Consider the following 26254-nt stretch of genomic DNA (forward strand, 5'->3'; position numbering starts at 1 on the left):
ACCCAGCATGGGTATATGTAAAAAGACACCCCAAAACACATTGCCCTACTTCTTCTGAGTACGGTGATACCAGATGTGTGACACTTTTTTGCAGCCTAGGTGGGCAAATGGGCCCACATTCCAAAGAGCACCTTTCGGATTTCACAGGGCATTTTTTACACATTTTGATTTCAAACTACTTCTCACACATTAGGGCCCCTAAAATGCCAGAGCAGTATAACTACCCCACAAGTGACCACATTTTGGAAAGAAGACACCCCAAGGTATTCCGTGAGGGGCATGGCGAGTTCCTAGAATTTTAAATTTTTTGTCACAAGTTAGCGGAAAATGATGATTTTTTAAATTTATTTATTTTTTCTTACAAAGTCTCATATTCCACTAACTTGTGACAAAAAATAAAAACTTCCATGAACTCACTATGCCCATCACGAAATACCTTGGGGTGTCTTCTTTCCAAAATGGGGTCACTTGTGGGGTAGTTATACTGCCCTGGCATTTTAGGGGCCCTAATGCGTGAGAAGTAGTTTGAAATCAAAATCTGTAAAAAATGCCCTGTGAAATCCAAAAGGTGCTCTTTGGAATGTGGGCCCATTTGCCCACCTAGGCTGCAAAAAAGTGTCACACATCTGGTATCGCCGTACTCAGGAGAAGTTGGGCAATGTGTTTTGGGGTGTCATTTTAAATATACCCATGCTGGGTGAGAGAAATATCTCTCTAAAAGACAACTTTTCCCATTTTTTTTATACAAAGTTGGCATTTGACCGAGATATTTCTCTCATCCAGCATGGGTATATGTAAAATGACAAACCCAAAACACATTGCCCAACTTCTCCTGAGTACGGCGATTCCAGATGTGTGACACTTTTTTGCAGCCTAGGTGGGCAAATGGGCCCACATTCCAAAGAGCACCTTTCGGATTTCACAGGGCATTTTTTACACATTTTGATTTCAAACTACTTCCCACACATTAGGGCCCCTAAAATGCCAGGGCAGTATAACTACCCTACAAGTGACCCCATTTTGGAAAGAAGACACCCCAAGGTATTTCGTGATGGGCATAGTGAGTTCATGGAAGTTTTTATTTTTTGTCACAAGTTAGTGGAATATGAGACTTTGTAAGAAAAAAAAAAAAAAATCATTATTTTCCGCTAAAAATAAAAAGTTCTATGAACTCACTATGCCCATCAGCGAATACCTTAGGGTGTCTACTTTCCGAAATGGGGTTATTTGTGGGGTTTTTCTACTGTCTGGGCATTGTAGAACCTCAGGAAACATGACAGGTGCTCAGAAAGTCAGAGCTGCTTCAAAAAGCGGAAATTCACATTTTTGTACCATAGTTTGTAAACGCTATAACTTTTACCCAAACCATTTTTTTTGTTACCCGAACATTTTTTTTTTTATCAAAGACATGTAGAACAATAAATTTAGAGAAAAATTAATATATAGATGTTGTTTTTTTTGAAAAATTTTACAACTAAAAAGTGAAAAATTTCATTTTTTTGCTAAAATTTCGTTAAATTTCGATTAATAACAAAAAAAGTAAAAATGTCAGCAGCAATGAAATACCACCAAATGAAAGCTCTATTAGTGAGAAGAAAAGGAGGTAAAATTCATTTGGGTGGTAAGTTGCATGACTGAGCAATAAATGGTGAAAGTAGGGTAGTGCAGAAGTGTAAAAAGTGGCCTGGTCATTAAGGGTGTTTAAAGAGGACCTTTCACCAGAATAAAGTATCTAAACTGACTATGCAGACGTGTAGAGCGGCGCCCAGGGATCCCCCTGCACTTACTGTTATCCCCGGGCGCCGCTCCGATCTCCGGTTATAGTTAGGCTCCACCCAGGGGAACCTGCCGGCGACTCTTTCTCCTATGCTGTAGCGCTGGCCAATCGCAGCGCTCATCTAATAGCCAGGCTATGAGCTGAGCGCTGCGATTGGCCAGCGCTACAGCATAGGAGAAAGAGACCGTGGCAGGTTCCCCTGGGTGGAGCCTAACTATGAACATACCGGAGGCTATAACCGGAGAACAGAGCGGCGCCCGGGGATAACAGTAAGTGCAGGGGGATCCCTGGGCGCCGCTCTACACGTCTGTATAGTCAGTTTAGATACTTTATTCTGGTGAAAGGTCCTCTTTAAGCTAGGGGAGCTGAGGTGGTTAATAGACGTCTTAGAGAAAGGTATAAGATTCCTCTCGAGCGGGGGGGTCCAGTCTGTAAGTGGATCCGTCCCACCTAGTCCCCGGGGTAATATGACTTTTGAATCTGGGGCAGGAGAGGAGCCTATGCAGTTAGGCCAGATTTCCTTTCGCTCAGGTGATAGCTTATTCAGCTTCCTAAAATCCCTATGTTACTTCTGTGGAAAAGAAGGTCATTTTGTTTGTGCATGTCCTTTGGTTAAACCTCAAAGCGGTAATGAAAAACTACGGAGGTATTCCCATAAAGAGAAAATAAAATACTTCCCTGACTCTTGGTAGTGTGAATGGGGAGTCTGAGCAAGTAAATATGCATTCTCCCTGCAATACCCGTTTCCTCCTGCCTGCCATGGTGGCGCTAGACTCAGGAAATTTTGATTTTGAGGTATTTGTTGACAGTGGTGCGTGGGTAAACCTTATTGATTTTCAGTTCCTCCAAAATCTTGGTTTTAGAACTAGCACTTTAGAAAAGGTAATACCAGTGTTTGCTATTGATTCCTCCCCTCTCTCACAAAAGACTCTAACTCATATCATTCATGACATTCAGTTAAGGGTGGGTGATTCACATGTTGAGTCCATTTCTTGTTTTGTTATGAGGGGTTTGCCTGCTCCGATAGTTCTAGGTTTACCATGGTTGATAAAGCATAACCCTACTATTGACTTGCAAACAAGACAAATCAGTAGCTGGAGTGACTCGGTCCTACCTCAGTTTCTCTCTGATTTTGTGGACGTATTCTTGGAGGGTGGAGCTCAGGAGCTTCCCCCCCATCGAGAATATGATTGTCCGGTCAATCTCATCCCTGGAGCTAAACTGCCAAAATCTCGGCTATACAACCTTTCCCAACCCGAAAGAGAGGCAATGCGGAAGTATATTGCCGAGAGTTTGGCAAAGGGACATATTAGGCCATCCAAGTCCCCTGTATTCTCAGAATGAAGTACTGCACACCGTTGTCGCTGGTGCTAGCAAAATACTTTGTTAGCCGTAATCTGTAGTAGAAAAAATTGCTGCACACAGCTAGTTCAATTTACTATTGATTAGTGAAATTTATTATTCACAATTATTTCATGTTGCATACATGATCCAGTGGATGCCCATATATCTCAGTCATATTGCATGAGTACCGTACGTTTCGGCCTTCTTCAGCGGTATACAATCTATGATAATATAAATATCTTGTAAGTTACAAGAAATATGGACTGGATGCTTAAGAACTGCAAACATGTATTACATAAGGGTTGATGTTAATCATGGGAAAAAAATTTATATACATCAAATAATTGAAAATTCTTAGTTGGGGCGTGGCTAGCTAGGCATGTGAGCGGTCGCACGCAGTGAGAGCTCCCGCATCTGCCCGGCTATTTATCCTGCAAATACCCTGAAAACGACCGAAATCTGCAAACCTTATTAGCTTAAACAGTTGGGAAGAAGTGTGGTGGAAAAATCGGAGGTGCTGTGGAAAAGAAACAACCAGTATGTCGAGGAAAAGAGAAGGCAAAGGCGCGGACAGGGAATCCCAAGATGGCGCCGGGATCAGCACGCCGAGGAGGCGGGAAAGAGCCGCGGAGATACAGAAAGAAGCGGCAGTGAAGCTGAGCCAATATATAAGGCCATCGCAAACAAAAAACAGCAAACAGAGCAGAGAGATCCAGGACACCGGTTCAATTGACCAGGAGGATGAATCGGAGCCTGAAGAACCGGAGAAGGCCATAAGTACGCTTCAGAGCACCAACAGGTATGAAGCCCTGAGGGGGAATAGTGAAGAGCTGGAGCAGGAGACAGGCGAATCGGACCCTGGGGAACCCACTCTAAAGGATGTATTATATGCTATTACTAAATGTGGCAAGTCCTTGAGTGCACTCACAGTCCAGGTAGGCGCTATCAAAGAGGACATTTCTATTATTAGACATGACTTTAGAAAATTGGCGGAGCACACTACTGCACTGGAAGATAGAGTGGGGGAGATGGAGGACGAAATACAGCCTTTAAAAAGAAATAATGCAGAACATGATAGAATGTTAAATGTTTTGGCGGCAAAACAAGACGACATGGAAAATCGCCTACGCCGCAATAACGTACGCATTGTTGGTGTACCTGAAAAAGTGGAGGGGAGAAATCCCACAGAATATTTTGAAGCATGGCTGAAAGAACATGTGGGGCAAGATACTCTGACCCCACTATTTGCTGTGGAACGCGCCCATAGGGTGCCGACAAGGCCCTTACCTCCTGGAGCACCCTCGAGAACGGTCCTGGCTAAACTGCTACATTATAGAGACCGGGACATTCTTCTACACAAGGCAAGAGAGCTGCAGGAACTATCTATTGATGGGCATAAAATCTCGCTATTCCCGGACTATTCTATGGAGGTCCAAAAAAGGAGGGCACGCTTTCTGGACATTAAGAAGAGGTTGAGAAGCCTAGATGCTCAATATTCTATGCTATATCCAGCTAGGCTACGTGTTGTGGCTTTAAATACCACCAGCTTCTTTGAGGATCCTAGAGAGGCGACAAGATGGCGGAACAGAAATGAGCGACAGATAAGAATGGATCATCAACCACCTCCTGCTTGAGGGGACTTTGCTTCTTTCATACAGAAGGAGGCACAAATGTTTTATATGCATATTGCCTTATATTGCAAGACATATATATGTTTATGAGGGAATGTTAAGGGGGTAGCGAAGGTGGAGAGTAACTGTGCTAAGTTATAGGTTTGTTATAACGTATTGCATATACATGAATATTTGTCCATCTCAGAAGCTGAGAAAGATATTTTCAACTGTTTACAAAAAAGATATAGAACAGAATAATATGGGTGTTGCACTGAATTATCCTGTATCTCACTCAGGGTGGTACGAATATGCTTTAAAATATGATACACACTCTCGGGTGAGATGCGGGAAGCTAAACGGGGATTGTATATTTCTGATAGTGAGTTTGAAAGTCTCTAAGTTATTACTGAAAAGACAAGTAGTAAGTGAAGGGTACGTTCCCCCTGCTAAGATTATATATTAGCTGGGGAATTCTGCTAGACTTACCGATTGGTACAGGATAATCCCACGGGCCTAGTACTGGGGCGTGGTGTAGGACCAATCGGTTAGCCCAGTGAACTGTAGTTGGCTATAGAGAGTTTTTTGCCTTTTAATGGCATGTTTAAGGTTTAGGGAAGTTTTGGAAATGGGTATGAGACAATGCAAAATTTGGTATGTGTGGAAGTGTGACAGAGTATGGAATGGATGTGGAAGTACCGTCCTCCAGAGCAAAAGAGTACAAGACTTAACGTAAAGATTGAGATCCTTAATGTGGGTAAAAGATTATGCTACATTACTAATGGCTAACTGTGTTAAAATCTTTAGCTGGAACGTGCGTGGGATTAAAGAAAATACTAAAAGGAAGGCGATTCTGGACAGCGTCCGTCCGCTACATCCCCTCATATGCTGCCTACAGGAGACACACCTGTTGCCGGAACAGGTACATTTACTTGGATTGGCATGGGTGGGGGCGGGATATCACTCCACATATTCTACATACGCTAGAGGGGTCAGTATTTTGATACATAAGGATATTCCGTTCTGTTGTTTGTCCAGCAAAGTAGACCCTGACGGATGTTATGTGTGCCTATATGGTACGCTATATAATCAGCCTTGTGTGATGTGTGGAGTCTATATCCCACCCCCATATTCCCCGCTTGTGATTAGGAAAGTTCTATCTTTTATGTCAGACTTTCCAGGGGTACCATCAATTATACTGGGAGACTTTAATAATGTGGTCTGTCCTGAAGTTGATAGAATAGGAACACAGACGAGAGTATCGGGAGATTGCACTGCATTTGGGAGACTTTTACGGGAAGTATTCTTAGTGGATATTTGGAGGGAAAGGAATCCGCAGGTAAGACAATACTCATGCTGCTCCAGTACATTTAACTCGCTGTCTAGAATTGATCTAGCATTAGTAAATACAGAAATGGCAAAAGTAATTCAGGAAATTGAGTACCTGCCTAGAAGGCTGACAGATCACTCCCCCCTTTTGGTCTCTGCTGCCATTAGGCCAGCAAGAATGGGTAAAGGTATTACATGGTCATTTAACCCTTTTTGGCTGCCTATTCTGCCAGAGATTGGTAACATCAAGGGACAGTTGGAGGAGTTTTTGAGAATCAATTTGCCTACAACCACAATATTAATAGTATGGGACACTATGAAAGCTTTCTTACGAGGGCTACTTATAGCACAAGTTAATAAAAAGAAAAGTGAAACTAGAGCTAAAGTGCAATCTTTAACGCAAGCACTAGAGATGGCTGAAGCTACTTACATAAAAGAACCAATAGATAGACACAGGGAATTATGGAAGGGGGCACAGAAAGAGTTGGACGATAGGTTATTAACTAATGCCAGGAACAAACAGTTCTTTCAAAAGGTATTATGAGGAAGGAGAGAAGACAGGGAGGATGCTAGCCCTGATTTCAAGAGCTCAACGTCCATCTAATTATATTGCAGCTCTCAGAGACTCAGATGGAGATATATGCAATAGACAGGAACAAATCCTAGAGATTATGAAGAGATTTTACTCTGGGCTGTATGTATCTCGCCTATCCGCCCCTAATGAAGAAATAGACTCCTTCCTAGAGAGATTGCACATGCCTATGCTCACATCAGATCAGTGTGCCAAATTAGATTCCCCTATAACTATCACTGAGATGGAAATAGCTCTGGCAAGTATGTCTAACAATAAAGCCCCGGGAGGAGATGGCCTGCCAGTGGAGATTTACAAGCGTTTTGCATCAGTTATGCTACCACAGTTGTTGGAGGTTTTTAAGGAAGCGATGACACAGAAAAAATTACCTGCTAGTATGACTGAGGCAACGATTGTGGTTCTACCGAAGCCAGGAAAAGATATTTTGGAGGCAGAATCATATAGACCAATCTCACTACTTCAGGTAGACCTTAAAATACTAGCAAAGGTTCTAGCGAATCGCTTTAATTTGATTATCACTAATCTTATTCACTCTGATCAGGCTGGGTTCATGCCCAATATGTCTACGGCGGTCAACATCAGGCGCCTATATCTAAATATTCAAAGCCAGAGACACACTTCGGAGGCGGCGGTCGCATCCCTTGATGCGGCCAAAGCCTTCGATAGTGTAGAATGGAGATATCTGTGGAAGGTATTACAGAACTTAGGGTTTGGACAGACCTTTATAGGGTGGATCCAACTTTTATATAACAAGCCGTCAGCTAGGATCCGGGTAAATGGAGATTTATCTGACAGTTTTACACTTCATAGAGGAACAAGACAGGGATGTCCTCTGTCACCTCTATTATTTGCAATAGCAATTGAGCCACTAGCGGAAGAAATTAGGTCTTCGGTAGAGATAAAGGGCTTTATATATGGGTCACTAGAGGAGAAAGTAGCGTTGTACGCCGATGATCTGTTGCTATTTATGGATAATTGGAGGGAATCTCTCCCGGTGGCAATGGAAGTAATCAATAGGTTTGGGAAGATGTCAGGCTTGTGCATTAATTGGGCTAAATCTGTACTGATGCCACTAAAGGGAACTGCCAATAACATCAACTCATGCATAGAAGGTTTGCAAGTTGTCCAATCTTTCAAATATTTAGGTATACAGGTTTCAAACAATGAGCTAGACTTTGAGAGATTGAACATTATCCCACTGCTTCAAAAGTTTAGGCAGAAAGTTAACGCTTGGACAAAATTAACACTATCGATCATAGGCAGAACGAATCTGATAAAAATGATACTAATGCCACAACTACTCTATGTGCTACATAATTCTCCTATATGGCTCCCTCTTAGGATCTTTTATGTAATAAATGCAATATTCAGGGAACTTATTTGGAAGAAAGGTGCGCCTCGTATTAAATTGGAAACTTTATGCAGACCAAAAAATGGGGGAGGTCTAGGGGTCCCTGACCCAAGGGCATATTATCTGGCGGCACAATTGCAGCATATGAGGGGATGGGAGTCGACGGATGGCTTGGATACGGCCAGCAAAATAATTCAGACATTGGCGGGATGTCAAAACCTAAGATCTGCTCTGGAGGAGGGTACTTTTCAAGAGAGGGGTAAGATATATCGAACACTTAATGCTATTCATAATGTATGGTGGAAGGCCAGAGAAATAATAGGTATTCAAGGATACTCAGACATCACTCCTATTTGGCCGAATTATATGTATACTGAAGTAAACAAGATTAGTGGGGTAAAAGTATGGAAAGCTTCGGGATTGAAATACATGGGCCAATTATTTGATAATAATACACTTAAGGAATTCTCAAGTCTACAGAGAGATTTTGGGTTGCAAAAGTCTCAATTTTATTTATATCTGCAACTTAGACACGCGATACGCGCTCAGGACCAGATAGTAGTAGTAAACCCTGCAAAGAAGAATTCAGTATTAGATCTAGTAAAATCTAGTGGAGGTACAAAAGGAGTGATATCCCTAAATTACACATGTATTATGGAAGCACAATTTAAGAAGCAACAATTTCAATTATATGATAAGTGGAAGAGAGATGCCCCTGACTTAACGGAGGAACAATGGGACACTGTCCTGGAGGACTTCACTCAGGTTGCAGTGAGTGAGGCTCAAAGAGTATCCCAACTCCTGTTACTACATAGAGTATATAAAACTCCTGTTATGATGAAAAAAATGGGATATAGAAGTGATGATTGTTGCCCGAGGTGTGATGTTGCGAATGCAGACCTCATTCACTTGATGTGGAATTGCCCTAGATTAAGAAGATACTGGGAAGGGGTGAGTGAATTGGTAAAAAATGTTTTTGATGTTGAGCTCAGTATGACTGTATCGGTGTGTTTGTTAGGAGGAGTGAGTATGCCGAACTCAATGGCCGAAAAAAGATTAGCTATCATCAGGGTTTTATATCAGGCCAGGAAGGTAATAGCTTTCCATTGGATAGATAGGCAATCGCCATCAGTGGAAGAATTGGTAAAAAAAATACATGGGCTGATTAGTCTTGAAAATTATGTATATCAAAAAAGGAACTGCTTAAAAAAGTTTGAGAAAATATGGTCGTTATGGATTCAACATTACAATCTGCAATTGTAACAGAATGAGAGAGTGTGCAAGAGAATGTGTGTAGTATGGGAAGAAATAGAAGGGGGGGGGGGGCGGAGAACATAAATAAGATAGATAGCTTTAAGGGTTTCGGAAATAGGGGGATAACCGATACGTCTATACATTTCTGAGTATTTAAGTAAAGCATGTCACATGGCACATAACTGCATGGTTCTGAATTAAGGTACTGAGATAACGCAAAACTAAGATAATGATATGTCAGATATAATGATGCAATGTTTTCTACTCCTAATTGTCTCATGGGGTATGTTGGGAGGAGGGAGGGAGGGGGAAAAGTGGGAGACAGGGCTCTGTCTTTTGTTAAAATGAAAAATCTTCAATAAAAAGAATCTGATTCAAAAAAGAAAATTCTTTGTTAAACTACATAGGTACACCAGAAGGGGGTGCTAAACACTCATAAAGGTCATTGCTCCTTAGTGGGGAATATTGTGAGGAGAAATAATAATACAGAAGATAGAATTCAAAACAAGATAAAAAATGGGAAATAGCTCACCCTCTCACAGCCACAGAGAGGTGCTCTAGTCTAAAATGATTCACCCTTCACAAATGCAAGAAAACGTATATAACTAGAAGACTGGCACTCTCAACAGATGGGATCGTATGGTTAGATGCAAATCACAATGTTTATTAATACATACATAAAATAATAAAAAGATAAAAGTGTGCAATAGCACTGAATATTTGTTATAAGGTTTCACACAGTATTATGCTGATTATACAATGATATCATGAATCATATGTTTGAACGTCCAATGTTCAATATTGGTCCTTATATTATTTTGTTTAAGTGACCGCTATAGGAAAAAAGACCATGAGTGTTCACACATAAGTTCCTGGAAAAAAGGAAAAAAGGAAAAAGACGTCCTCTTTAATTCTGTCCTGAATGTAGGCAGACAATGCGAGATGGTATTCGCTGGGATAAAGTCAATATTTGTGTTGTAAATGACTACCTTTTTCCCATATAGGTATCGCTTAGCGATTAGCAGTAAAAATACGCCTGATGATCACCCACTATGTGGGCTTACCTTTCCTTAGTGCCGGTCAGTTGGTCAGGTTCCTCGGGGCTCGCTGGATGCCAGCGTCCCGGCTGTTTCACTGTCAGCGTCCCACGTGGGTTTGGAGGAAAATTCGTCGCTCCGGAGATGACGTATCGGCACGTAGGATGGTGTTCAGTAATTTGCTCAGGCTCGGCCGTTCGTTGTGGCGGCCAAAGTCAAACTTACAGTGCACTGTAGTTGGAGTTTTTGCTTCTCACAGATGGGTCATATTCTGATCTCCGATTTGGATCTCTTAAAACCAAACGCGTTTCGGGGAACGCTCTCCCCTTCTTCAGTGGTAATGACCCAACTTCTTGTCTGATTCGTTTTTATACCCTCCGTTGGTAATTGCCAAAAACAGACATGGAATATATACATTTTTCATTTTTGTCCATTTTTAGTCATTTACAACATGATTATTAGATGTCTGCTATCTTTCACATCTCTTTTCTACATAGTTCTTTTCATATATTTGATTTTTCTTCAGTTTTTCCACTTGCGGTTGTGTTGCGTTTTTAATGCGTTTTATTTTTGACACATGCGTTTTTTTTTTCAAAAGTTGCAGTTTACCTTATAGTGCAAGATCCATAAAGGGTTTTATTGCACGGGCCATAGTTAGCCTTATATATCATTTATTATAGTCTGTTCTATATATATGTGCAGATGAGCCTACATTTGCATCTGTCAATATATATTTGGAATATTTCCATCATTCTTTTCAGTATAAAAGTTTTATTTAAAAATATAGACATAAAATCAAGATAAAATTGTGGGTTGCATATTTAATACATTGTGAGTCTTCATATTTTTGTTGATTATTATATATCAACATACAACATTGTACATATTTCAATCTATACATTCTTTCCCAAAGTATAAAAGACATACATTGATGTTATTTGGTGGTTTGTAATCAAATAAAGATACATCCGCAAATTAATGCGGATGTACCTATATGTTTTTCTCTACATCTTGTTTGCAGAGTTTTGAAAAGGCTTTCTGGGACATTTCTTTCTTTCCCAAGAAACGTTTTGTTAGATGAGGGAAGGGTACATGCGCCTTTCCCCGAGGGAGGGTCGCAGTGCTGGTAAACAGCCAAACATGCGATCCTCCATTGGAAAAAAGGCGAATGCCCCATAGACTCAAAGGAAGCCAAATATCTCTAAATCAGCATTTAATCCCTTTGGTATGAGACTTCCAAAGTCATATATTCTTTTGGACTCTGCCCTTGACATTTTTTCAATGTGGTTACCCCCTCTCCAGTCGTGATCTATCTGTTCCAGCGCTGAGAAGGACAGGCCCTCACAGTTTTTATTGTGGACCTCTTTAAAGTGTCTTGATAGGGCATTATTGTCACAGCCCTTAGCTATGTTATTAAGATGTTCAGATATTCGTACTTTTAATTGTCGTTTTGTCCTCCCAATATATTGTTTAGTGCATGGGCACTGGATCAAATAGATCACGCTGGAGGAATTGCATGTTAAGAGGCCCTTAATTGTCATTGAGAACAGATTCTGAGTCGAAGAGACTTTTGTGTTTTTTTTAGGAAATTTGGTTTTTCTACAACCGATACAAGATCCGCATCTAAAAAAACCATCAGGTTTCAACCAGCTTTGATTTATTATTTTTTTGCACTTTTTTTTGACAGTTGGTGCTATTTGAATCCCTAGGTTTGGTGCCTTGGTATATGTTATAAGGGGATTTATTGGTAGTAGTGGACCTATAATCTTATCCTGGAAGAAATGGTGCCAATGGCGTTTAATAATTCCAGTTATTTGTTTGGAGCGGACGCTATATGGTAGGATCATTCTAAATTCGGAATTTTGATTTTGTTTTTGTGTCTTTACTTCTTCAAAAAAGGTTTTTCGGTCTAATTTCCTTACTTTATCAAGTGCCTCTCCCAGTAGTTTTTCTGGGTAAAGTTTTTCTCTAAATTGTGTTTTCATTATAGAGGCTTCCTTTTCGAATTGGCTGTCTTCCGTACAGTTTCTTCTGATACGACGAAACTGTCCGAAAGGAATGTTGATAAGCCAATTCGGTAGATGACAACTGGAAAAAAGGATAAATTCATTTTTGGTTGTAGGTTTGTGATATGTGTTGCAGACATATTTGTTTCCGTTTTTAGTGATCTGGATATCCAAAAAATCTACCTTTTCTGTCTTTGGTCCAGATGTGAAGCGTAGATTATATATATTGTTGTTTAGATCCTCCATAAATTTTAAAAGGCTAGTTTCGTCTTTACGCCAGATAAAAATAATGTCGTCGATATAGCGTCGCCATAGGACCAGGTCCTCCCCCAGTCTAGGGCCGATGATATCCTGTTCCCACTGGGCCAAAAACAAATTGGCATAACTGGGGGCGAACCTGGTCCCCATGGCGGTGCCCCTTAACTGTAAATAAAACTCCTCCTCAAACATGAAATAATTGTGGTGTAAAATATGGTCCACTCCTTCCAAAATAAAATCTATCTGTTCTGATTTTAAAGAAGTATTTCCGTTCAATTGGTTTTTAAGGGCCTCTACTCCCTGTTTGTGGTCAATAACAGTGTATAGGGACTGGACGTCCAATGTATTTATGATCCAATCTGGTTGGACGTCCAGACCCTCTAACACACTGATAATTTGTGTCGTGTCTCTAATGTAGGACCTAGTTTTTTTAACAAATGGTTGGAGTAAAGTGTCCAGATACTGCGACAGGTTGGACGTCAGGGAGCCTATTCCTGATATGATAGGGCGACCAGGGGGATTAGTTGGATCCTTATGTACTTTTGGTAAGCAATAAAATATTGGTAATCTCCCTGGTGTGCCCATAATAAATTTGTGTTCATAATCTTTCAGGATTCCCTGTTGTAAACCCCTGTCGCAGTATTCCAATAAAGAGGCCCTAAATGTTGGCAACGGATCTCCTTTAATAGGTTTGTATGTAGACTGATCTGTAAGTTGTTTCATACATTCGTTATAGTATTCCTCTTTACCCCAGATAACTATGGCACTCCCCTTATCCGCGGGGCGGATTATTATGTTGTTTTCTTTCTGGAGTTCTTGTAGAGCTTTAATTTCTCCTCTAGTTAGGTTATTTCTACCATACTTTTTTTCTTTTATTTTTTCTAAATCTGCCTCAACATTTTTTTGAAAAGTCATCATTTCATGACTTTACTCCGCTCTGGGGAATTCTTTTGATTTACATTTTAGTTGGGTATGTGTAAATAACTCTTTTGTTTCGTTGTCAGTGGTTACCAGATTTTTTAGAAAATATATATATATTTTTTTTAAACATAGTTTTCTGATAAATTTTTGAATTCCTATGTATACATTAAACTTATTTAGTTTAGTGGTAGGGGCAAATTTAAGTCCCTTGTTTAATAAAGTGATCTGTTGTGAACTAAGATCAATTGTGCTAAGATTAATAATATTATTAGAATCAGTGTTTAGTAGTGTCTTCTGTAATCTAACTTTCTTCTTTCCTCTTCTTGTCTTTTTGATTTTGGAGGATATTGTTTGTGGTGTTGTTGCTGACTGTCTTGTGCATAATTGTTCTGTGCATTGTGCTCGTGTTTCCGTAAATGTGCCTTCGCATATGTGGGTTTCCTCTGTTCTTGGGGTGAAATTCGGTGTCTCAGGTTGTATGGTGGTCTGTGTGGGGTTTGTGTTGTTGTGTTCTGTTCCGGTGAACGTGACTGCCTCCGTCAGATTTTTGGTGGATGGTGAGGGGGAGTTTGGTCTAAAAAAGAGTGCTGTGTCAAGGTTTCATAACGGTTTTGAGTAGGTATATTGTATCTGTTATGTTCTAATTCTTCCTCTTGAACATAGTCGTGTATTTCTCTTATTGGTTCCACTCTATTTGTTTGATTCTCATATTTATTGGGCCTAGATATATTTTTGTATTTTTTGGCTTTCTTTAAGATTATTTCTTGTTCCATTCTATCCAACCCTTTGCAAAGTTTTTCTTGCCACATATTGTATATTTCATTTTTCGGTAGTTTGTCTAGAACAACTTTGAGTTCAGAAATTTTTTCAGAGAGATTTGCTAGAATTTCGGATCTCCTTTTGACAATCAGTTCAACAAGTGAACGTGACTGTTTCATAAGGAGCTCTCCCCATTCCCTATCAAATTCATCTCCTAGTAGGTCTTGTGCTGGTGTTTTAGTTAATTGTAATCCTTATTGAGTTAAGGAACGTATTTCCCAAATTTGCCTGAGTTGTTTTTGCATGACCCACTCAAGTTCTTTAAATGTATCTGAAATAGATATTTCCCCAGGTGGATTATGGGGGTTTCCCTCATCTAACAAAACGTTTCTTGGGAAAGAAAGAAATGTCCCAGAAAACCTTTTCAAAACTCTGCAAACAAGATGTAGAGAAAAACATATAGGTACATCCGCATTAATTTGCGGATGTATCTTTATTTGATTACAAACCACCAAATAACATCAATGTATGTCTTTTATACTTTGGGAAAGAATGTATAGATTGAAATATGTACAATGTTGTATGTTGATATATAATAATCAACAAAAATATGAAGACTCACAATGTATTAAATATGCAACCCACAATTTTATCTTGATTTTATGTCTATATTTTTAAATAAAACTTTTATACTGAAAAGAATGATGGAAATATTCCAAATATATATTGACAGATGCAAATGTAGGCTCATCTGCACATATATATAGAACAGACTATAATAAATGATATATAAGGCCAACTATGGCCCGTGCAATAAAACCCTTTATGGATCTTGCACTATAAGGTAAACTGCAACTTTTGACAAAAAAAACGCATGTGTCAAAAATAAAACGCATTAAAAACGCAACACAACCGCAAGTGGAAAAACTGAAGAAAAATCAAATATATGAAAAGAACTATGTAGAAAAGAGATGTGAAAGATAGCAGACATCTAATAATCATGTTGTAAATAACTAAAAATAGACAAAAATGAAAAATGTATATATTCCATGTCTGTTTTTGGCAATTACCAACGGAGGGTATAAAAACGAATCAGACAAGAAGTTGGGTCATTACCACTGAAGAAGGGGAGAGCGTTCCCCGAAACGCGTTTGGTTTTAAGAGATCCAAATCGGAGATCAGAATATGACCCATCTGTGAGAAGCAAAAACTCCAACTACAGTGCACTGTAAGTTTGACTTTGGCCGCCACAACGAACGGCCGAGCCTGAGCAAATTACTGAACACCATCTTACGTGCCGATACGTCATCTCCGGAGCGACGAATTTTCCTCCAAACCCACGTGGGATGCTGACAGTGAAACAGCCGGGACGCCGGCATCCAGCGAGCCCCGAGGAACCTGACCAACTGACCGGCACTAAGGAAAGGTAAGCCCACAAAGTGGGTGATCATCAGGAGTATTTTTACTGCTAATCGCTAAGCGATACCTATATGGGAAAAAGGTAGTCATTTACAACACAAATATTGACTTTATCCCAGCGAATACCATCTCGCATTGTCTGCCTACATTCAGGACAGAATTAAAGAGGACGTCTTTTTCCTTTTTTCCAGGAACTTATATGTGAACACTCATGGTCTTTTTTCCTATAGCGGTCACTTAAACAAAATAATATAAGGACCAATATTGAACATTGGATGTTCAAACATATGATTCATGATATCATTGTATAATCAGCATAATACTGTGTGAAACCTTATAACAAATATTCAGTGCTATTGCACACTTTTATCTTTTTATTCTTTTATGTATGTATTAATAAACATTGTGATTTGCATCTAACCATACGATCCCATGTGTTGAGAGTGCCAGTCTTCTAGTTATATAATACAGAAGATATTCCAGAGGCATCAATGGTTACTCAGTATCACAGAATAACATAAGGATCAGGCATGAGGTAACAGGCATCTAAGGTATATGATCGGTTCATATAAAAGGAGTTTACCTGGCAGTGACAGCGGGCAGGAGCGCTGGATCACAGGTGAATATCCTGTGCGCGCTTTCCTTTAAATGTATGGGCTATTGCGAGGTCTCCAGTGCGTGACCCGGAAGTCACGTGATCGCAGAGACGCTACGCTGCGTACCACCTGAGTGTCACGCAGCCTCCAAGCCACTGGGAGGCGTCGGGTTTGGCGTCCGGAAGTCACATGGCCCAGGCGACGCAGCGCTGCGTTCCACCTGCGTTCCAAGTGGCTCCGGCTTCCAGCCCGGCGTCTGTAAGTCACATGGGGCAATAGATAGAACGGCTGCCACATATTGATCGCCTGATCATATATTATCTGAGATCTACAGATTTATATAATGAAATAAATGCTATAAAATAAAGGAGATTATGTTAATAATGGTATTAGTAATTTTAAATGACATAACAGGGGAAACGATTAATAGAATAGACACTATGGGGAGAATTTAGCAGTATATTGGCATTATATTGGAAAACAGAAAATAAAACTGGAAATAAAAATAAATTTTTTTTTTAATTTTATCATGAACAGTGGTGTTAGTGTGATATAACAAAGGGGTCTAATGGGAAGGGAGGATGATATCTCACCAAACTAGATGTAGGTAAATATCAGCGAGTCTGTAAAGGAAATGGAAAACAAATTAGTTACAAATCGGTTGCATATAATACAGTCCAGTATATACTTAAAGGGGTTCTGCACTTTCATTTAACTGATGATCTATCCTCTGGATAGATCATCAGCTTCTGATCGGCGGGGGTCGGACACCCGGGACCCCCGCCGATCAGCTGTTTGAGAAGGCAGCGGCGCTCCAGCAGCGCCGCCGCCTTCTCACTGTTTACCATCGGGCCGCCGGCCCACTGACGTCACGACTAGTATCAACTAGCGTGGGCGCGGCTAAGCTCTGTTCAAGTCACATTCCCGATTTAAACCGTTTGGTGATAAAGTTCCGAGTTTATGGATCCAATAGGCTTCCTTCTGTCTAAGCAACAAAGTCCGGTTACCGCCGCGTCTTGGTAAATCCACTTGCTCTAGTATTTGGAACCGTAATTGCGATACACAATGTTTTTTTTCTTTAAAGTGTTGTGGGACGGGTAACATGGTTTGTTCTAGCCTAATGGTGGACTTATGTTTACTGATTCGATCCTGGACATGTTGTAGTGTTTCACCAACGTACGCTAGTCCGCATGGGCATTTAAGTAAATATACCACATAGCTTGAGTCACATGTGAAAAATCCTTTCACAGGAAATGATTGTCCGGTGTGTGGATGAATAATTTGATTACATTTGAGCACTGTGCACAATGAAGGCAGGGGAAGATTCCCCGTCGCTGGCTCCTAAGAAATAACTGTTTAGGTAGTTTTGTAAAACTGCCAATATCTGCCCTGACCAGTCTATCTTTGATATTATGTGGTCTTTTATAGCATGTCAAGGGTGGTTGGTGAAATTCCTCAATTGTCGGGTACGCTTTTGTAAGTAATGGCCAATGTTTCCTCAGAGTTTGATGGATTTTGGGTACAAGGGGATGATATGTGGTGACACATGATATACGTTTTGTGATGTTAGTGCGGGGTAGACTTACTTGTTGCATATCGGTTCTGGCTGTGTCCAGAATATCTTGTGGATATCCCCTTTCTTGAAATTTACATATCATCCCATCTAATCTTTCCTTTCTAGTCTCGTCGTCAGATACTATTCGATTTACCCGTATAAATTGGGATTTAGGTACTGCATTTTTAGTGGCTCTGGGATGACAGCTGTCATAATGAAGAAGGCTGTTACGATCAGTTGGTTTTTGGAACAGGTCTATTGTGATATTACCTCCTGCGTCAAGTCTAATTGTTGTATCAAGAAAACTAATTTCTTCCTGGCTAATGTGTTTCGTGAAGCTCAGTTCTGGATAGACCTGGTTCAGGTCCTGCACGAAATCATGAATGGTGGACATGGGGCCCCTCCATATGCAAAAGACATCGTCAATAAATCTAAGCCAAATTATGGAAAATTGATTGAATAAGGGATGTGTGTAAACAAATTCTTCTTCAAATGTCATCATGTACGCGTTTGCTTATGAAAGGGCCACATTGGACCCTATAGCGGTGCCTCTTTTCTGACCATAAAAGGTATCCCCAAACCCAAATTCTTGTTGTGTAACCTCCAATGCAGAGTGTGTACGTAGTAATTTAGCAGTTGCTCTTATGCTTTTCTCGTGTTCTATTGACGTGTAAAGACTATTTACATCAAACCTCAATAATGTACAATTCGGTATTTTGTCTAATCTCTGTATCTTGGATAAAAAATCTGAGGTATCTAGTATGAAGGATTGTAATTTTTTGATAAGCGGTGTAAGGATTTTTTCTATGTAGATGGCTAATGGTGAGAAGATGGAATCCGTGGAGGCCACTATAGGGCGTCCAGGGGGATTATTGAGATTTTTGTGGATCTTTGGCAAGGTATAAAAAACTGGTATGATTGGATCTTGTTTTGTAAGAAAAGTGGCTGTTTTGATATCAATGAGCCCCGAGCTGGAATGCGTTTGAATAATATTAGAAATCAGGCCCTGAATGTGTCTAGTTGGATCTTGATGTAGGACTTCATAAGTGGAACTATCCGTTAGTTGTCGCATAATCTCCCTCAGGTAGTCTGTCTTATCCATTATAACTAAGGCTCCGCCCTTGTCAGCTGGTTTGATGATAATATCTTTGTGGTTTTGCAAAGAATTAAGGGCTATATGTTCCTCAGTGGATAGATTGTTTGTATGTTTGAACTGTCCTAGAGTGTTTTGACTAAGGATGTCCTGTATGCTTTTTTGGGCCAGGGATATAAAGGTCTCAACTGGATGTTTGTTACGTGGAGGCATAAATGAGCTTTTATTTCTTAATCCCAGTGTTTCAATGGCTAGTGGATTGGGTGAACTGATGGTAGTGATTGGTTTTTGTTCTGATGCGTCAAAATGGACTTTCAATCGTAATGTACGATAGAACCTTTGAAGTTCTTGTTCTAGTGTAAATGTATTGAAGTTTGGTGTCGGACAAAATGATAAGCCTTTTTGTAATATGTGAATCTGTGCTGGAGAAAGATTATGTGAGGAAATATTGACCACTAAGTTGTTCTCCTCACCTGGGATCTTGTTTGGATGCGTTCCCCTTGGTCACTTTCTCCCACCTCTCCTAGTTGGCCTCTTCCTGGTCTGCCTTTTCTTCTCTGTCGTCCTAAAAAACGGGGCTGTCGTCTGTAGTTTCCAGATCTATCACTCTCTGATGAGGATCCTTGACCCGAATAGTATGGATATCTGTTGTCCCAGGAGCTGTAACGCTGATTCCCTTTCCACTTGTATACAGTATCTAGTCTATAGTCTTCTGAGTCTCTTATGAATTTCTGACGTTGGTTTGTTCCGTAATTTTTCTATAATCGTTAAGTTGCTTGTCTGTTTTCTCTTTTGTTTTCTTCCACTCCTCCTCTGGCGCTGTAGATGTTAATGCCGCCTCTGTGGATGCGATCTTGTTGGACAGGTCTTGAATTGACTTCTGTAGTTGTTCAATAGTGAGCAGGATTAAGTCGAATGAACATTTGTTTAGAATGCTCTCAAAACGTGCACAAAATTCGGAGTTATCCGCAAAAAGAGTTGGTCTAAGTCCAGAACGAAGACCCCTCGGAATGCGGTTATTCTTATGATATTCAGTGAGAGTGCTACAGTGTAGTTGCCATCCGATCAATCGTCTGCAATCTCTCTCATAATCCTGAAACTTTAATTCGTAGCTCGGTATGTGCAAAAAGTCGCTAGGTAAATGTACCCCTGTTATGTGATTTAAAATTACTAATACCATTATTAACATAATCTCCTTTATTTTATAGCATTTATTTAATTATATAAATCTGTAGATCTCAGATAATATATGATCAGGCGATCAATATGTGGCAGCCGTTCTATCTATTGCCCCATGTGACTTACAGACGCCGGGCCGGAAGCCGGAGCCACTTGGAACGCAGGTGGAACGCAGCGCTGCGTCGCCTGGGCCATGTGACTTCTGGACGCCGAACCCGACGCCTCCCAGTGGCTCGGAGGCTGCGTGACACGCAGGTGGAACGCAGCGTAGCGTCGCCGCGATCACGTGACTTCCGAGTCACGCACCGGAGACGTCGCAATAGCCCATACATTTAAAGGAAAGCGTGCACAGGATATTCACCTGTGATCCAGCGCTCCTGCCCGCCGTCACTGCCAGGTAAACTCCTTTTATATGAACCGATCATATACCTTAGATGCCTGTTACCTCATGCCTGATCCTTATGTTATTCTGTGATACTGAGTAACCATTGATGCCTCTGGAATATCTTCTGTATTATTATTTCTCCTCACAATATTCCCCACTAAGGAGCTATGACCTTTATGAGTGTTTAGCACCCCCTTCTGGTGCACCTATGTAGTTTAACTAAGAATTTTCAATTATTTGATGTATATATATATTTTTTTCCATGATTAACATCAACCCTTATGTAATACATGTTTGCAGTTCTTAAGCATCCAGTCCATATTTCTTGTAACTTACAAGATATTTATATTATCATAGATCGTATACCGCTGAAGAAGGCCGAAACAGGCAGAAACGTACGGTACTCATGCAATATGACTGAGATATATGGGCATCCACTGGATCATGTATGCAACATGAAATAATTGTGAATAATAAATTTCACTAATCAATGGCAAATTGAACTAGCTGTGTGCAGCAATTTTTTCTAATCCAAGTCCCCTGTGGCCGCCGGCTTGTTTTTCGTAAAAAATGAAAGACGGATCACTTAGACCGTATTTGGATTTCCGGGAATTGAATCTTATTATGGTCCGTGATCCGTATCCTCTTCCTTTGATTTCTGATCTATTTGATCAAATTGTCGGAGCCAAGGTGTTCTCCAAGTTGGATTTAAGAGGAGCCTATAATTTGATCAGAATAAAGGAAGGAGATGAGTGGAAAACGGCCTTCAATACACCCAAAGGTCATTTCGAGAATCTCGTCATGCCCTTTGGTTTAACTAATGGGCCAGCAGTCTTTCAGCGATTTGTCAATGATATTTTCCATCATTTAGTGGGAAGGCTTGTTGTTATTTATCTTGATGACATACTAATTTACTCACCCGATTTGGAGACCCATCAGGATCACGTGAGACAGGTGTAGTCAATCCTTCGGGAGAATAAATTGTATGCAAAATTGGAACAATGTGTATTTGCTGTCCAGGAGCTACCGTTTTTGGGATACTTGCTTTCTGACTTTGGTTTTCGTATGGACCCCGAAAAGGTCCGGGCGGTACTGGAATGGGACGGCCTGAGAATCAGAAAGCTGGGTGAAAAGATGGGTGAAAGATATGGCGGTACTGGAATGGGACCGGCCTGAGAATCAGAAAGCTGGGTGAAAAGATGGGTGAAACGGATGGCTGACAGGAGACGTATGACTGGTCCGGACCTGTGTGTGGGTGATTTGGTGTGGTTGTCCACTAAAAACATTAAGCTCAAGGTACCATCTTGGAAACTGGGTCCAAGATTTATTGGCCCTTACAAAATCTCTGCTGTGGTCAACCCGGTGGCGTTTCGTCTGGATCTTCCGCAGACCTGGAAGATCCATAATGTGTTTCACAGGTCCTTACTGAAGAAATATGTGGAACCTGTGGAACCATCTCCATTGCCACCTCCCCCTGTCCTGGTGGATGGCAATTTGGAGTTTGAGATCTCTAGGATTCTCGACTCACGTGTTCTTTGGGGTTCCCTCCAGTACCTAGTGCACTGGAAGTGATACGGTCCCGAGGAAAGAATGTGGATTCCGGCTTCTGATGTTAGTGCTAGCCGCCTGGTGTGGGCCTTTCACAGGGCACACCCGGATAAAGTTGGTCCGGGGTGTCCGGAGGTCACCCGTAGAAGGGGGGATACTGTCAGACCTTGCCCAGTGAATGTGCGGTGATCTGCGAGGCTGGCTGCACATGTCTGATTCTTCTCTTTGGTTTTGGTTTGGATCCACCTTCCCTCAGGTGTACTGGGTTGATTATTAGCGAGGCTATTTATTCCTCCTTCTCCCAGTGGCCTGTGCGGGTTATAGTTCTTTCCTGGGAGCACTTGATTTGTGGTGGATCGTCTGCTCCAGCTCTGCTCAAGATAAGTCCTCTCCTTCATTTCCCTTTGTGTGTTTTATCTAGGCCTCTAGGGAGACGCTTGCTTCTTCCTGGTTTGAAGAAGCAGGTTGCCTCTTCCCTTTTCCCTGCTGCTTAGGGTTTGCCCAGGGTGTTCAGGTTTAGGCACGAGGGCATGTGCATATCCACCCTAAGGGTATGCACATGGGCACAGCAGTTTAGGGAAAGCTTTTAGGGATGGCTAGGAGGTGTCCCTTTTCTCCCAAGTCGTTTATTCTGTTTGTTTTCCCGTGTTTTTTTATTTCCCCGCTTATCTACCGTGACATTAGGAGAGCGGAGAGATGCAGGACCTTATGGATATGAGGACTCACCAGCATGCGCTCTAGCACTAGAGTTGTTCCATTACATGTTTTAGCAAAATAGCTGGGTTCATTTAAGTGTGTGCCCCTGCATTTTGCTAAGGGTGTCTGACACCAATTAATGCTGCCCTTAGTTAGGACACCATATAACTGGGGACTGATCCTCTTCAATCTTACATTTAGGAATAAAATGGATATAGTCTTTACATCTAAAAAGCTAAAACTGTTTACTGCCAATAGCAGTAAAAACAACTGCATTATTTTCTCCAGTAAAAGAAAGTCCTTTGAAGGTTTTCAACTTTCTTTTCAAGCAGGAAATATCTGTTCCTTATATTTCTACAGCTTAAAAAATATTCATAACATCATCAGTAGACAGGATGATATATGCACTCCCCTGCATAACGGAAACGGGACGGATCCGTTATGCAGGCCATAGACTTCTATTATGCCGGAATGAATAACGGAATGCCACTAAAGGCATTCTGTTCTGGATTCCATCATAGAATTGCCTTATGGTCCGTGGTAATGGGTAATGGAATCCATAACGCAATTCTGCTTTTACCATCAAACGAAGCGCAAACAAATTTCAAAAAATGAAATTCGCTCATCTTTACTTGTTATTTATTTATTTATTTTCTTACAGGAAAGAAAATTTTGGTGAACATATCTGTACAATTAGTCTTGCCTTCCATCAACAGGAAATACTGACCTGTGTGATTCTCATCAAAGAAAGCAATCTCCTGCGATACTAGAGAGCGAAAGAGTAGATTGCGAATTCGGATATTTAGCCTTGCAAATGTAAAAGTAAAAAGGCCACCTCGCACCCCTGCAGAAAATGAGCTGGAAAAAAAAAATTACATATCCACTAAAATGAAAAGATATATGATTATATCAGATTAGAAGAAAAACACTGACGGCTTATTGCTTAGATAAATTGCTTGCTCATGCTTTATTGGGATGGGAATTTTTGATAGTATTAGAGATTGCAACAAGAAATGTAAATGGATATATATAAAAAATATACATATATATATACAGTACAGACCAAAAGTTTGGACACACCTTCTCATTCAAAGAGTTTTCTTTATTTTCATGACTATGAAAATTGTAGATTCACACTGAAGGCATCAAACATATGAATTAACACATGTGGAATTATATACATAACAAACAAGTGTGAAACAACTGAAAATATGTCATATTCTAGGTTCTTCAAAGTAGCCACCTTTTGCTTTGATTACTGCTTTGCACACTTTTGATGAGCTTCAATAGGTAGTCCCCTGAAATGGTTTTCACTTCACTGCCCTGTCAGGTTTAATAAGTGGGATTTCTTGCCTTATAAATGGGGTTGGGACCATCAGTGGCGTTGAGGAGAAGTCAGGTGGATACACAGCTGATAGTCCTACTGAATAGACTGTTAGAATTTGTATTATGGCAAGAGAAAAGCAGCTAAGTAAAGAAAAACGAGTGGCCATCATTACTTTAAGAAATGAAGGTCAGTCAGTCAGCCGAAAAATTGGGAAAACTTTGAAAGTAAGGGCTATTTGACCATGAAGGAGAGTGATGGGGTGCTGCGCCAGATGACCTGGCCTCCACAGTCACCGGACCTGAACCCAATCAAGATGGTTTGGGGTGAGCTGGACCGCAGAGTGAAGGCAAAAGGGCCAACAAGTGCTAACCATCTCTGGGAACTCCTTCAAGACTGTTAGAAGACCATTTCAGGGGACTACCTCTTGAAGCTCATCAAGAGAATGCCAAGAGTGTGCAAAGCAGTAATCAAAGCAAAAGGTGGCTACTTTGAAGAACCTAGAATATGACATATTTTCAGTTGTTTCACACTTGTTTGTTATGTATATAATTCCACATGTGTTAATTCATAGTTTTGATGCCTTCATAGTCATGAAAATAAAGAAAACTCTTTGAATGAGAAGGTGTGTCCAAACTTTTGGTCTGTACTGTATATATATATATATATACACTATGTCGCAAAAGTGGGTACACCCCTCACATTTTTGTAAATATTTTATTATATCTTTTCATGGGACAACACTGAAGATATGACACTTTGATACAATGTAAAGTAGTCAGGATACAGCTTGTATAACAGTGTAAATTTGGTGTGCCCTCAAATTAACTCAGCACACAGCCATTAATGTCTATACTACTGACAACAAAAGTGAGTGCACCCCTAAGTAAAAATGGCAAAATTGTGCCCAAAGTGTCACGATTTTGTGTGGCCATCATTATTTTCCAGCACTGCCTTAAAGGGGTTGTCTCACTTCAGCAAGTGGCATTTATCATGTAGATAAAGTTAATACAAGCCACTTACTAATGTATTGGTATTATCCATATTGCCTCCTTTGCTGGCTGGATTCATTTTTTTCTATCACATTATAAACTGCTCGTTTCCATGGTTACAACCACCCTGCAATCCATCACTGGTGGTTATGGCTGCACACTATAGGAAAAAGCACTGGACTCTCTAATGGCTGGGACCGTAGGACATAGGCTGATGCTTTTTCCTATACTGTGCCAGCACAACCACCTCTGTTGGATTACAGGGTGGTCGTAACCATGGAAATGAGCAGTGTATAATGTGATGGAAAAATGAATCCAGCCACCAAAGGAAGCAATATGGACAATCACAATACATTAGTAAGTGCCTCGTATTAAGGGCTCATGCACACGGCCGTTGCCCCCCGTGGCCGTATAGCGGCCCGCATACGGCGGGTCCGCAATACACGGGGCACCAGCCGTGTGCACCCCGCATCACGGATGCGGACCCACTCACTTCAATGGGTCCGCAAAACCGGAGATGCGGTGCGGAAGCATGGATCGGAACCCCATGGAAGCACTACTTGTGCTTCCGTGGTGTTTCTGGCCGTGCCTCCGCACCGCAAAAAGGTAGTGAATGCACTACTTTTTTGCGGTTCAGACCATCGAATGCGGATCACAGACCCCATACAAGTGAATGGGTCTGCAATCCGCATGCGGCTGCCCCACAATTGGTGCCCGTAAGGGTAAAACAGGAACTGACTTTATTGAAGACCAACTCAGTATATATACAGTTCAAGAAGTCTAACAACATAAATCAATCAACTATGAACAGCATGCAAACAGACATCTCCCCCCTTAGTATCTTAATGAATGAATAGGGAAAGAGGAGACACATGTGATGGGATTATCTCCTGAGTGTATCATAGGGTGATCTACTCATCTACACCAGAGTCGGCTACTCCTAGAGTCAGCTATCTTAATCCCATCACTAACACATTCAGTGGGAGTCTCAGTGCAGAGTTAACCCTTTTTGTGTTGCTGGATTCACACCCTGAACCTTTAGGCTGGTTTCACACGGGCGTTGCGGAAAAATGTGCGGGTGCGTTGCGGGAACACCCGCAATTTTTCCGCGCGAGTGCAAAACATTGTAATGCGTTTTGCACTCGCGTGAGAAAAATTGTGCGTGTTTGGTACCCAAACCCGAACTTCTTCACAGAAGTTCGGGCTTGGGATCGGTGTTCTGTAAATAG

At 40.9% G+C, this 26254-nt stretch overlaps 1 protein-coding gene across 1 annotated transcript in view; it reads right to left on the reverse strand.

Moving 5' to 3' along the window:
* The window catches only part of ABCB9 (ATP binding cassette subfamily B member 9), a 123035-nt gene that overhangs the window by 88779 nt on the left and 8002 nt on the right, over window positions 1-26254 (reverse strand). Inside the window, exon 3 of the mRNA XM_040419666.1 lies at window positions 23437-23567. Coding sequence (XP_040275600.1) covers window positions 23437-23567 — 131 coding nt within the window. The remainder of the gene's footprint in view (window positions 1-23436; window positions 23568-26254) is intronic.

This window comes from Bufo bufo, chromosome 2, assembly GCF_905171765.1.
Source record: "Bufo bufo chromosome 2, aBufBuf1.1, whole genome shotgun sequence".
Taxonomy (NCBI): domain Eukaryota; kingdom Metazoa; phylum Chordata; class Amphibia; order Anura; family Bufonidae; genus Bufo; species Bufo bufo.